Below are 13448 nucleotides of genomic sequence, written 5' to 3'. Positions count from 1 at the left end.
ATTGATAGATAAGTCACATTAATACATCTCCAAACTCTGCAATCAATGTTATAACAGCAGCAATCAGCCCTTCCCGTTTGCTGGACAGGTTTACCTGACAGATATCTCACTCACCATCCCATCGTTTATTTCATAATCCTGTAAAGATACGTGATCTTTGAAGTTCGTATACCACTTTTTCAATTGGATTTTCTGTGCTGTCGTACCCGTCTGAGCAGCGATGAGTTTTTTGAGATCTCCTACAGTATCTGTAGGAAGGCATTTTACTCGTACTAAAACGTCAAATTGACAAATCAGCTTGCATTTCCAATCTAATTACGTCTGTGAAGCTGAATTGAGGGAGTTAACAACTCACCTTTACGTCCCATTCGGTCGTTTGCTATCACTTCTATGAATCTCATTGATGCACTGTCAGACAGAAAAGTTATCAGCTCATGATTTCTTTCATATCTGAAGAGGAATTAGGAAGATGGGTTGACAGTAATGAATCGATACCCACGCTGATGGTGCTGAAGGTGCAGCTGCAGGAGGTCTAGCAGGAGGTCCACCGGAAGGTCCAGAGGGAGGTTGCCTTCGCTCCTCTCTATCTCTTCTTCCATCTCTATCTCCATCCCTCTCCCTTCTGTCTTCTCTATCTCTATCCCTATACCTCCTATCATCATCTCTGTGTCTATCCCTCCTATCCCTATCCCTATCCCTATCCCTATCATCTCTCCGATAATCATCCATATCATCCCTTCTATCCCTATCTCTATCTCTTCTATCATCACCTTTCACTCCCATCCTATCTAATGGATCCTCTTTCCTGCCCAAACTACCCATACTCGTCTGTACACCTCCCGACACATTACCCATCGTATTCCTCACGCCCTGTTCTCTCGTCCCTCCAAATCTCTGAGGCACTTCACCCCTCTCTCTCCTTTCCGCGCGCTCTCGGGCAGTAGGCTCGTCATCCAGTGGATCTCTACGATGGGAGAAGGAACCGACGGAGGATGATGATTTTTTGTAGAATGAGAGTTCCTTGGGTTTCTTGGGGTGATGACGGGGTGGAGGGGAACGGGAGCGCGAACGACGTGGCGAGGGTGAACGAGGCATGTCTGGTGAGTTCAATGTGCTTATAGGCTATCGGAGCGTGACCACCTGTATTGTCGGCTGGCCCTCTGTCGAATGCGATGGTGAGTATGGATTATGAGAGGAGCTGGAGTAGATTCCTTGCTATTTTACCTGCGCTCGATTGTCACTTGTTGTCACTATCGTTATGTGGGATGCATATCCAAGATCTATGGCTTCCGTGTGGTGCCCCGCCAAATTACCATCTGATCAACATTCCTTTTGCCTACAGGAATCATTCACTTGTACGAGTACATTCCCATCTTCTCGACTATATAATATATATATTCATCACCTTGGCAATTGGTGTAGCGGTAGAAACATGGAAGGCCTCATGTATCGAGGATCTTCCTCCAGTCGAGCATCGACCTCTCAAGCTGGACCGTCAAGTAGACCCAGCAAACCATCATCCAAAAGACCCCGAGAAGAGAATGATTCCGTCAAGCAGGAAGACGATGACAAACCTCCACTGCCAGAGATGGACGAGGTGAGCTATACTGATGCGTTGAAAAGAACGACTCCACCACTTCCATTTGTGAGGCTGATGTCATAATAATCGTAGCACTTCGTTACTTTTCGAACAGATGTCGTGGGAGTTCAATACTACCGAGGTCTAGTAGGAAGAGGTGAATATGTGATGCTTCGAAGACAACCTGAGAATCAATATGACCCGAATGCAGTACAGGTGTGTTGAATGGAGATGGTTGTCCTGATTATCGTTGCAGCTAACACAAAGAACATTCTAAGGTGATCAACGCATCTGGTACTCAAGTTGGCCACATCCCACGTACTGTAGCCGCCAGACTTGCAGAATTGATGGACATGTCGGCCATCACAGTCGAAGGTAGGATGGTGGGACAGAATCTAGATGGGGCAAAGCATTACAAGATGGGAATGTAAGTTGAATGCTAGCGATGTGACGCTTGCAAGCTCATCAAGCAATTGAAATTATAGGGATCTGTCAATCTACGCTAAACCCTCCTTGAAAGAAGTCTTACAGACCGAGTTATCTTGGGCATTGCACGAAACGGCTGTCCAGAAACCTCCCCCTACTACTTTCACTTCTGTATCAGGATTCAAAGGTCATGGGAATTCCGGTGTAGGCTTACCGGTAGGGGACGAACCTGCTATGAGAAAGCTGTTGAAAGGTTTGAAACAAGTTGGAGAAGATCAGAAACAGGCAGATAACGTCATGGTAAGCTACTCAAGCCTCTCTATCGTAATAACTTACTTCCGCTAATCACATTGTATGCTGCTCTGATATAGGACTCGTTGACCTCTGATATCGATGTTTCGAAATTACCCCTTCATCCTAATCCACCGGGAATTGCGAATGGTCAACTGAACACTGATATTCTACCTCATCAATCTCAAGCTTTGAAAGTAAGTTACTGAACTTGAAAAGATTTCACTCGTTTCTTGAAGATAACTGATAGCTGCTTTGCAGTGGATGATCGAAAGGGAAAATCCTACTTTGCCTAAATCACCGGGAGATAAGCAAGTCCAATTTTGGGTTAAACAGAAAGGTGATCATAAAGACTATTTCCTCAATGTCGCTACGAAGACACCGCAGTATGATGAACCGACTCTTGGAAAAGGTGGAATTATTGCTGATGGGATGGGCTTGGGTAAGCTGATCTGATCAAATTGATTATGACAATAGCTGACAACATATAACATCAGGTAAAACACTTGCTATGCTTTCTTTGGTCTTGGCTACGAAGAAAGATAAAGGACCCACGTTGATTGGTGAGCTGTTAGACAGTTTTGTCAAGCAGTTCAGTCAGCTAGCTAACTTACGAGGTTGATGATCCAGTCTGCCCACTCTCCGTGTTAAGCAATTGGGAAAAGCAAATTGGAGATCATGTCGCTCATAGTCAAATGACACATTATACTTATCATGGAGCTTCTAAGGGAGTTACAGCGAAGACATTGGACCAATATGATGTACGCTGGGAGTTGCCTGAAAATCAATAACCCTGCAGCTGACCTCGATGCGTCGTATTGTTTTAGGTGATCATCACGACTTACAATGCTGTAGCGGCCGAAGCGGCTATCGAGCCACCAAAGAACGGAAGTCCAAGTAAGGGAAAGAAAGCCAAGACTTCCGCTACCGGTGCTGGACCGCTGTTCAAGGTGAAATGGAAGAGAATAGTGGCCGATGAAGGTCATGTACTGAGGAATCCAAAAGCTAAAAGTGAGCTAAGAGGAGTAAAATCGACATTATAATCAGCTTACAGATCACGATGCAAACAGTGACCCAGGGTTTCGCTGCTCTCCAAGCTGAAAGAAGATGGATCTGTACCGGTAGGCTATCCCACATGTGGTGCTCTTGGACCTTTTAGCTAACTTGCGTATTCCAGGTACCCCTATTGTCAATTCCCCTAGTGAGATAATCTTTGCCACGGCTCACGATTCCAGCTCACATCGCTTCTTCTACAGGTGATCTTGGCTCGCTTCTCACCTGTTTGAAAGTCTGTAAACCCCTGGACCAGCCTGACTACTTCAAAACCCTCCTTCTTCGACCACTCAAGCGAGGAGATCCGACTGCAGCTAGATTACTCCAAGCTCTTGTCGGTGAAGTCCTTCTCCGTCGAACGAAAGACTCGAGGGACTCCAATGGACAGAAACTCATTGAGTTGCCTGGGATTGAGTATTTCCGAGTTGGTGTCAAGCTTGATGAGGATACTAGGAAAGTGTATGATGAGATTTTGGAAGGTAGTAGACAGAGGTTCCAGGAGGCTATGGAAACTGGACAGGTGGGTATTGACAATCAACTCTATAGTACGCTATCATTCTGCTGATATGTTGCATAGGGGACCGCCAATGTTTTGAGTATGTTGACTAGAAGTAAGCTGCATCTCGCCTCTGAGGAGAAAATGGATCCAAGCTGACTACCCTGCTTGAGCAGTGCGTCAACTGTGTCTCTCTGCTCAACTCGTCCCTCAATCATTCCTTGATGATCTTCGTCGTCCTGTTCCGAAAGCGCCAACTGGTCCAGCGATATCGATTTCCTCTTTGACTCCAGAGAAGAAAGAAGAGCTTATCGCTAAACTCCGACAATACGTTGAAGAGGACACGGAATGTGGTGTTTGCTACGATGAAGCTGAATTTGTGAAACGACCTTGTATAACAGATTGTGGACATGCTTGTAGGTGGTTCAGATCTGAGCATGATCGACTCAACAGCCTGCTGATACGAGTGAACAGTTTGTTACCCATGTATCGAACGAGTTCTCCTCTCTGCTCCTCTGTGTCCGATGGACAGACACCCTATAGGTTTACCTTCGATCCTGGAGCTTCCACCGGATGATACACCAGACTATGTCGATCCCCTCGAATCCTCTCAGGCGGACAAATCACTCTTACCTGTAAAATCAGCCAAGATCGACGAATTGGTAAAATACCTGAAAGTCTTTCCTGGAGATGAGAAGACTTTGGTGTTTAGTCAGTTCACAAGTTTCTTAGATCAGGTGGCATTGAGATTGAAAGAGGAGGGGATGGGCTGGACGAGGTTCGACGGTAGGATGAATGCTTCCAAGGTGAGTAACGATCAGTTGTCACCTTCGTGTATAATCCAGGATATCATCTGATGTGATTTTGCTATCTATCGTCCATAGAGACAACAAGTCATCAGCGGATTCCAAAGACCCATCACGCCAAAAAACGCCAAATCAAGTCCCAGAGTTATGTTGATTTCGTTGAAATCTGGTGCAGTGGGGTTGAACTTGACTGCTGCTTCGAATGTGTTTTTGGTAAGTCAGCTAAACCGATCGAGTTTGGTACACTGCCATGATAGGTGCAAGCTGACGATGAAATGATAGTGTGATCCATGGTGGCAGAGTGCGATTGAAGCTCAAGCTATTGATAGAGTACATAGGGTGAGCTGATTCGCTACTGAACATCGTCCTGAATTATTAGCTTGCTAATTACTTGTATCGTAGATGGGACAAAAGAAGGAAGTCAGGGTGTTTCAGTTGATAGCTGAAGATACGGTTGAATCAGCTGTATTGGATATCCGTGAGCTTGCATGCCGAACAATTGCGCGATAATAGCTTTGCATCGAGGAGTGATCACTGATTCGTTCTATGGTCGCGACATTGCAGAAAAGAGGAAAGATGCTCTAGTAGCTAAGGTAAGTGTTGCTCAATCGTCGTTGGTTGCTCTAAATTTGGTGATTCGCATGCTGATCGTATTGGGTAATATAGGCATTTGAAAAATCCAGTAAAGAAAGTAAGATGACGAAGAAAGAAGCTAGGTTCGAGGAACTGAAAGAGCTGTTGGGAGTGAGTTGAGTTCAGTCGGATCTAAAGGACGATGGTGATTTTGTTATATATGAGAGTTGATTCATGATGATGACGATGAAAAGGAAATGTTAATAATGATTGTATGTTATAATGATGATTTATGATTGGTCTATGTCTACTCGTATGCATTTGTTACGTGTGTAATGGATGTTGACTTGAGATCAGACGATTGACGTCCAAATCGAATGGACATTTTGGAACATGTACTTGACGATCCTTATCCCATTCTACAAAACCTGCTTCTCCGAGCTTTCTTCTTTCCCATTCCCACCCAGACCCTCGTAAGCCAGTAGATTCCTCCTCTCCTTCTGTGGTCTCTTCTCTCTTCTTCTCTTATTCAAATGTAATCTCTCCATATTCGTCGTCAAACCATCCTTCCTACCATCCCATTCCCAAATTTGTCTTTCTGTCCTCAAGACTTTCCCGCTATCCAACGCTCGTTGCTTTTCTTCTTCCCTCCTTTCCAGCTGATTCTGCTTATATTCATAATACGTTTCGCCTGGGGTCTTCTCTCCTGATATAAGACTATCCCAATGAGATGGATAATCCCACGAGGGGGTGGATAGATTAGATTGTTTAGGATTGTTTAAACGCCATACGAATGTCGGTTTACCACTTGAACCTGATGAAGAAGAAGATGGGTGAGATGGGGTTTTGATCAAGAGGGATTGGGAAGATAGACGAGCGAGTATTTGAGATTTTAGATAACTATCGATGGAAAAAAGTGATATTAGTATGATTGTATTGTGTGAGTCATGGACAGTCGATATAGTTGCGAATTTTCTGTACAGACAATCGCAATATCATTGAACTATGTATATATACCATTCTCCGCTAGAAGCGAGTGATCATGTATACGAGCAGAACAACTTACGAGGTGGATACGAATGGATGACCCTCCGGAATGACATTAACCCCTTTTTCTTTCTTACCCACACTCAAGACGTTACTTCCCTTGCCTTTTCCTTTCCCTTGACCTTTCGTGCTGCTTTCAGCAACCGTTGAAGAGCTGGCCTGCAACGGAGTGGCATCGTGATTTGGGTTTTCGCTTTGATAGATCTTCAAAGCTTCTTTGACTAATTCTTTGGTTGTTAGACCCTGCGCTGCGGTGGACTCTGAGAGGATTTGTCGGACGAGTCGGAATGCCGAGGGGAGTTGTGAGGGTGCTCGGGTGAGTGACATGGTGAGTGAGAGCGTTATGATGGGTATGGGTAGATGTAGATGACTACTTAGCTTTCATTCGTTCGAAATCTCAAAAGTCAAAGTCAATCTTGAAGATGACTGACTGACTTGTACGGTGGTGAGTTGATAATTCCGCGATTCTCCGATCATAGAAAATCAATGTGGCACCGTATTTCATTCGAGTTCACTTTTGACTTTTCCAAGCTGAAATCTTACATCTGAACAGTCCTCTTATACATCCAGCTACCTATACCTACATTCGCTCGTTATCCACTTGATAAATCTCAGTTAGCATTTTCCCAATAACACATCGACTGACAGATCAAGAACCATCCCAACGATAGTCTACCAAAATGCATTTACTAGGACACAACTTACCGGACCACAAACCTCTCAAAGTGAGTTCTTGATCCATATCACTTCATCTCACCTCACCTCTCTGTCTATACCATATTGATACATTCCTTTTGTTCATCTTCAGATCGCGCTCTTAACATTCTATGGTCTCTCTCACCCCCTCGCATCCCGACTCCTCGCCCGACTCTCCATCCACTCCGAAGCCCTCGTATCAGATTTGACCGAACCTCAACTCACCTCTCTATCAGCTTACCTCTCTTCACCATCTACAACAGCCAAAGTCCGTGAAACCCAGTCGAACATCACCCTTTCTCCTCCAGGGGGTAAGCCACTGCCTATACCAGGAAACAAATCCATCGTAGCCACCGCCCAGAACAATAAGGGAAAGGCAAAAGAAAGGGATGATCCGCTAGATGAGCTTAGACTGGAGACTGAAGCTAGGAGGGGGATGCAGGCTGATATTGCGCATTTGAGAATGGTTGGAACGTATAGGGGTAAGAGGTGAGTGGACGTGTTCTTACCAGTAGAATGCATGGTATAGGTATGGTAGTCGGTCGTAGAGATAGTATTGATGTCGGTGGTATGAGTGATTTGAAAATGGGTCAAAAGAGATCCAGATTTAAGGATGATTGATGTAGGGTAGTGAATTATCAGGAAGATCGACATTGTTTAGAGTGGAAATGAAGATAAACACATGTTACCGAGATACCCTCCAAAACAGCTCGAGTCGTTGACGACTGCTGACCTACACTCTTCTCATACTCTCAGACACGCAGCAGGATACCCTGTAAGAGGTCAACGGACTCAGACGAACGCTTCTACAGCCAAGAAGCATAATAGAGTAGAGAGAAGGGGCTTCGCTACGTGAGTTATGACAACGTTATCATCAATTCAACTATGTTCAGTCTAGTTCAAAGTTCAGTCTGATGCTGACATTGTTTGCGGACTTTGTCAGATATTCAATTAGACCATCTTTCGGTATTACGGAAATACCTCATCCTCCATCTAGAATATTGAACGAGATAGCGGTATCTCGTTTTGTATAGCATAACATATAGCATATAGCATGATGGTGACGCAGCAATCTCCATCACATGACGATCAATTTGGCGGTGGAATGAGAATCAAGCGAATAAGTATTCTCAATGATGCACACAGCGCTTCATTCTCGATTCCCAACATCCATCACAATGCAAATATGATGCATAAAATATCTATCCTAAGCCTACACCCACACCTATCTAAATAAATTCTTACTGAGCAGCCACCCTCGCTCTCTTGGGTTGCCAAGCACCCGCTTTCTTAGGTTCGTTCTTATTTTCTGTCGTTGTTTGTGTAACGCTCGTAGTGGGTTTACGTTGGATAGGTAAAGGTGATGATTTGATGGTGTTGAATACTCTCTGAGCATGTTCGGCATTTCGAATGAAGAATCCTGCATATCGTCTGTGAGAGGTAGTTTCTTCGACGTGAACCATTGACTGAACAGTGCAAAAGGACGGATCAGCCAATATTCCCATTCCAAAACTTATGGATTGAGAGAGAAACATGGCACTCACCCCATCAATTGTGAAATCCAAGTTATTCGTAACGATTCTCTCACCATCCAATAAAGTATCTTGTTGTTGACCTTTCGCATAAGTCCTACTGGCCGCTTTCAACACCATCAACTGTTGAAGGATCTCTTCCTGTTCAGTCTCCCCTTCAGAGAAGGTAACCAATTTCGAAGCGTCAATCGAAGTGTACAATTTCAACAGGTTTCTTATGTTGGATACACCTCGAACGGCAACTACGTCAGAAAGGAACAATTCGAGATGTCGTTGTGTGGCGTCTATGGGAGGGTTGGCAAGGTATGATTCGAGTGCTGAGGGATCTTCGTATGGTGGTGGGTTGACGTTGAGGTATTTGGGGGAGGCGGATAGGAAGAGATCTTTGAATGTTTCGAAAGCTTCGTCACTACATGCAAAAGAAAGATTATCAGCTTGATCCGTATCGTGTTCTCTTAGCTGATTCTGGTGTGGGTCATGGGGATGATACTTACCCTCCTCGTTGTAAAACTGATAATTGATCTGCGTAATGCTCCTTGACGATACTCATGATGCTCTCGTCGGAAGGTCCAGGCGAAAGGGTAGTGCAAATGGCGAGAAGGGCGTACATCCTCTCACATTGTTTGGTTATCTATCAAAAGTAAACAATATCAGCTCAAAATCGAATCCGACCGAGTCTGCCAGCTGACTCACCGATCCATACTGGTATGACCTGGTGTGGTACTGCTTCATTCTGATGAAGAAGATCAAAACGGAGATGAAAGTCTTGATAGCATCTGGCCATCTTCCCAAAGCCATATAGGCACATCCAACATGATAGTAGGTGGTAACGTGACAAGCTGTGATTCGGGTTAAGAATGCACCACCTGAAAGATCGACATTTTCCATTGTTTGGAGGGCCACTATCAAAATTCATGAATCAGTTTCAGCGACAATCAACGTAAGTTATGTGGTGCGGTTGGTATTGATCATTCTGATCTGTACGCAGAAGGCAAACTCACAAGTAGGATCACCCAAAAGAACATGCACTCTCAACAAACAAATCAAAGAGAAATAACCTAAATTCCTGTACAGAGGTTTACTTCCATACTCTCCAGCTAATTCTTGAACTTCTTCTGGCGTTTTACCTTGTTTCTCCGCCCTGAGCTGTTCGTTGATTTGTGATTTTTGAACCAAGGAATACAAAACGTTGAGGACAGAGTAAGATGACCAGATGTTTTGAGCTTCGGCCAAAGCTTCTAATTCCTCTTCATTCTTGTTTTTGGGGTTGGCACGCCAGGTAGAGAAGTTGGAGAACTGGTAGACGAACTCGTCGAGCATGTCCCATAACCATTGGATTGGTAGGTCAAGAGGTACAGGACCGTCAGAGTCTGTCAGATCCAGCGTAAAGTCAGCACAACAACATACGTGCACGTGTCAGTGAAAGTTGAACTCACTCAGAAGGTAGTTGAAGAGTTCACAGATGTTTTCGTATGATTGGAATCGATCGTCGATAGTAGGTTGAAGTTTAGCATAGACATGTCTGAAGTAGAGCTATTGATATGCGAGAAATTGTTAGCATGTCGTTCAGTGGGTCAGGTACTCGAGCGGCTCACCTCTCGGTAAAGGGTCAGGAAAACTTGATCTGCAAACCCAAAGTCAGCTGTCGGTTCTACATACAGATGCTAACCAATTAGCTCACCATTTCCGACCAAGGGAGAGATGAGTTCAGCTTCCGGCCATTCATTTTGAGAGTAATGGGCTTGGGTCAACTTGTTCCATCCACTTTCGTACATGTTGGTGATGGTTGGTAAGTCATTCTCGAGGATGGCTTGGTGGAAGAGGACGAGGAACTGGACCAGCGCATGAAGGTCAGCATGAATCCTGACACTAATTGATCCATCTCCAAAAGGAACATCTGCCCATTTGTCAAGACGTTGAAGAAGGCAACGACTGTATAATGTCATATCCATCTTTCAAACCTAAGTCCACGCCCACTCACCCTCTTGACATCCTCTGGGACCTGTTCCAAAGCCTGCAACTGCTCCTGCTCCTGTTCGGCCACCATCAATTGCTGTTGCGCGTAGGCATGTTGTTCCAGCTCCTGCAATCTCCTATATTCATCTGCGTCTGATTCAGGGTTGTATGATTGGACTGGGACGGCGAGGGAGGAAAGGAGCTCGTCCTCTGTTGGCTCGTAGAATGCAGTTGGGTCGGCCATTTCTAGGTTGGTGTGGTGGGTGATCTTGTATAGAGTAGTTGACCTTTTTAAAGAGTATTATCGAGAACAATGGACGATGAACGAGTGCAGTGGACAAAAAGTCAAAAGTCTGAGTGATAGCTTGGCTGCTGCCTGACCTGTCATGTCAGGTTGAGTTCAAAACGCCGATTGGGATGGTAATGTGGCACTGCACTGTACTCATAACTGTCGCATATCCCTCCACTTGACATGACCGCTCCTCGACCTCTCCTCTGCATGTCGATAGATGTATGCTGGTAGTGAATCCAAATATAGCATCAGGACTTTCTCATGGTCTCTACCATGCAAGTCATACGTCCAGTCATACGAAACTTACCAACTCGAGAGATAGCTCGGAAGATCAATGCGACTCGTCTGGGACCAGCGGTCGGATGTAGCTATTGGCGATATCGAACATTCGCTACGCGACCTCAACATGATGAACAGAAGGAAGAGATAGATGATGGGGATTTATTTGGAGATAGTGGAGATGGCACTTCCCATTCAGTAAGGAATGTCGATCAAGAAGATCCGAATCCGGATCTCGTAGACTTTGAAGAAAGTATTACTGGACCCTCTGTATGTTCATTCCACATGGTGAAGGAATGTTAATCATTTTTGTTAATGGCATCATCGCTGTAACAGTATCAAGTCAAAGACACCTCTTCCAGTAAAGATCAACTTCTTCATCGACCGAAATTACCAACTTCGATCAAAAGACTGAATCGGATCTTGTCAAGACAGAGAGCGGTTGAGATCCCAGAACATGAATTGGATGAGAAGTTCGTGCGAGGTGAGTTATCTAGCATGTATCTCATATGCTCGGTCTACATCATCATTTCTACAAAAGTTGTTCTCCGTCTCGCTTTCATTTCGCTAACTCGTAATTACTTGAAAAGGCAGGGGACCCGGCGGTCAAGCAATAAACAAAACCAATTCTTCCGTTTCCCTGACCCATATCCCAACCGGTATAAGAATTCAAGCGCAACCTACAAGATCAAGAGAAGAGAATCGTAAAGTGGCTCGTAAAATCCTCGGTGAACGTCTAGAAGTACTTAGGACAACGGGTCAATTACCAGGATACGACATAGCAGGAGTAGTAGTGGATATACCTCAAGATGAGGGGTTGATGAGAAGTAAGAAAGAGACAAAGAAATTTGAAGAAAAGGTATTGAGTGGTGCGTATACGAAAAAAGAGGTTAAAGAGGAGAAATTGAGGATTAGGAAATTGAACAAGAAGAAAAAGGCGAAAAGGAAATATGGTAAGAAAGGTGAAGGCGAGGTTGAAGGTGAAGAAGAGTCGGATTTGGGTATTGATGGTGAAGGAGGAGTGGTTGATGTTGCGAACGATAGTACAAGGGTATAATGATGCATGATTATGATACATGATGGTAATATCTCATTGGTATGAATATCCACTAAGGTCCAGTCTCAAGGTTGATCTGTTTACCGAACTTTGCGTATCTGCGACATGCCAAGTATCGTTAGTATCAATTGAAGAGTGCATGTTTTCCTGAGATAACAGGTGATCGTGCGGTCATAGTCCATCTGAAAAAGCAAGGATTACACACTCACAATTGAACTTTCAAATCCTTCATCCCGGATTCACAATCATTCTTCTTACTTTCCAACCCCTCAATCTCACTTTCATACCTCTTCAAATCCGATTTCAACTGTTTCCTTGCATCTCTCAACGACAAATGGAAGAACGAATCTCCTAATTTGTATAGTATAGGTTCGGAATCTGAATCGGCCAGCTCTAATTCCATTGATAAGTCGTCATAGTACTCTTTCTCTTCCTACATATCGTCATCACGCATGTCAGTCACAGGTTCACAATGTTAGTAAAATATCAGGACAAGACTTACGTTTTTCTGTTTGAGGAGATCTTGGATATCTGTCAATCGATTGTTGAGCTTTGAGAATGTATTTATACGCTGTTGGTCCTCTGTGACCATGAATGTTGTGGCATCAGCTACTTTGTATATCTAGCTAAAAGTTCAGAACCCACCCCAAGCTACCTCCACTCCATCTCCTTCATCTTCTGGTGGTAGCTATCAATGGATTGATATGTCAGCTGATTGCTCCTTTGCAAAAGGTCAGGAGATTTGCAGCTCACCAAGCTCATAGTGTTGTCGATCTGTGAATAGTTGCCAGGTGGTCGAATGCATAACACATCTCGAATTGTATGTCATGTTCATCCGCTATGATCATCCCGTGGTGGTCAGCTTGTAACATCAACAGTACTGATATGTTTGATCCCGCTCGTAGGCTCTATCTGCTCACACGTCATCCTAGCTAGATGCCGGGTTACGATTACGTTGATGACACGCGTATACGCTACACGCGTTGATTTGCCTGTCTCACTTTTCATCAGACTGACCACCGACTGACTTCATTCCACCCCAAACGTAAATCATCATCGATAACATCAACATCATCACCGACAACCTCTCATGTCACGGATCCCAGTCCCGAACGGAGGTCTACATCATCAATTACCACACTCAACGTACGAAGCAGCTTCCAACCCAACTTACAGTCCTCAACCCGATCGCAATCAACCAAGAACCAGTATGAACACTCATAGTCCAGCGGCGGATACTAGGAAAAAGACTAATAAGAGGGATGAGGTGAGTACTGTCCTCTTGCATACCTCTTCTCAGTTGGCTTCCAACATTTCTTTCATGTTCTTCTTGTCTGCCATAATCATTTTATGCATCCAATTTCA

General features: G+C 44.4%; 7 protein-coding genes across 7 annotated transcripts; 3 read left to right on the top strand and 4 right to left on the bottom strand.

Annotated features, from left to right (window-relative positions):
• Positions 1 to 18: 18 nt before the first annotated feature.
• Positions 19 to 1095, bottom strand: L199_005480 (ubiquitin-like protein 5; the record flags this gene model as incomplete). The annotated part of the gene is made up of 4 exons (XM_064891191.1): positions 19 to 36; positions 115 to 272; positions 356 to 408; positions 500 to 1095. 4 exons carry the CDS (start codon positions 1093 to 1095, stop codon positions 19 to 21), a joined length of 825 nt encoding a protein of 274 aa, XP_064747263.1.
• A 337-nt stretch (positions 1096 to 1432) lies between these two features.
• Positions 1433 to 5404, top strand: L199_005479 (uncharacterized protein; the record flags this gene model as incomplete). The annotated part of the gene is made up of 20 exons (XM_064891190.1): positions 1433 to 1597; positions 1673 to 1795; positions 1858 to 2006; positions 2065 to 2305; positions 2377 to 2493; positions 2558 to 2738; positions 2794 to 2859; positions 2927 to 3057; positions 3124 to 3307; positions 3367 to 3417; positions 3474 to 3497; positions 3553 to 3869; positions 3927 to 3960; positions 4022 to 4261; positions 4320 to 4651; positions 4730 to 4864; positions 4934 to 4990; positions 5054 to 5129; positions 5216 to 5244; positions 5318 to 5404. The coding sequence occupies 20 exons, from the start codon at positions 1433 to 1435 to the stop codon at positions 5402 to 5404; spliced, it is 2739 nt and encodes a 912-aa protein (XP_064747262.1).
• Positions 5405 to 5643: 239 nt separating this feature from the next.
• Positions 5644 to 6598, bottom strand: L199_005478 (uncharacterized protein; the record flags this gene model as incomplete). Its single annotated transcript, XM_064891189.1, has 2 exons — positions 5644 to 6124; positions 6291 to 6598. 2 exons carry the CDS (start codon positions 6596 to 6598, stop codon positions 5644 to 5646), a joined length of 789 nt encoding a protein of 262 aa, XP_064747261.1.
• Positions 6599 to 6951: 353 nt separating this feature from the next.
• On the top strand, positions 6952 to 8001 carry L199_005477 (uncharacterized protein; the record flags this gene model as incomplete). Its single annotated transcript, XM_064891188.1, has 4 exons — positions 6952 to 6996; positions 7080 to 7456; positions 7724 to 7819; positions 7911 to 8001. 4 exons carry the CDS (start codon positions 6952 to 6954, stop codon positions 7999 to 8001), a joined length of 609 nt encoding a protein of 202 aa, XP_064747260.1.
• Positions 8002 to 8208: 207 nt separating this feature from the next.
• Positions 8209 to 10699, bottom strand: L199_005476 (eukaryotic translation initiation factor 3 subunit L; the record flags this gene model as incomplete). Its single annotated transcript, XM_064891187.1, has 9 exons — positions 8209 to 8433; positions 8512 to 8908; positions 8994 to 9130; positions 9193 to 9401; positions 9501 to 9869; positions 9936 to 10032; positions 10095 to 10123; positions 10181 to 10331; positions 10481 to 10699. 9 exons carry the CDS (start codon positions 10697 to 10699, stop codon positions 8209 to 8211), a joined length of 1833 nt encoding a protein of 610 aa, XP_064747259.1.
• A 321-nt stretch (positions 10700 to 11020) lies between these two features.
• L199_005475 (uncharacterized protein) lies at positions 11021 to 12083 on the top strand (the record flags this gene model as incomplete). Its single annotated transcript, XM_064891186.1, has 3 exons — positions 11021 to 11296; positions 11363 to 11510; positions 11617 to 12083. 3 exons carry the CDS (start codon positions 11021 to 11023, stop codon positions 12081 to 12083), a joined length of 891 nt encoding a protein of 296 aa, XP_064747258.1.
• A 52-nt stretch (positions 12084 to 12135) lies between these two features.
• On the bottom strand, positions 12136 to 12845 carry L199_005474 (uncharacterized protein; the record flags this gene model as incomplete). The annotated part of the gene is made up of 5 exons (XM_064891185.1): positions 12136 to 12181; positions 12293 to 12516; positions 12586 to 12665; positions 12729 to 12771; positions 12837 to 12845. 5 exons carry the CDS (start codon positions 12843 to 12845, stop codon positions 12136 to 12138), a joined length of 402 nt encoding a protein of 133 aa, XP_064747257.1.
• Between the last annotated feature and the right edge of the window lie 603 nt (positions 12846 to 13448).

Source organism: Kwoniella botswanensis, chromosome 1 (genome assembly GCF_036426115.1).
Source record: "Kwoniella botswanensis chromosome 1, complete sequence".
Classification (NCBI taxonomy): domain Eukaryota; kingdom Fungi; phylum Basidiomycota; class Tremellomycetes; order Tremellales; family Cryptococcaceae; genus Kwoniella; species Kwoniella botswanensis.
The sequence above is the reverse complement of the archived record's forward strand: the minus strand, read 5'-3'. Positions and strand labels throughout refer to the sequence as shown.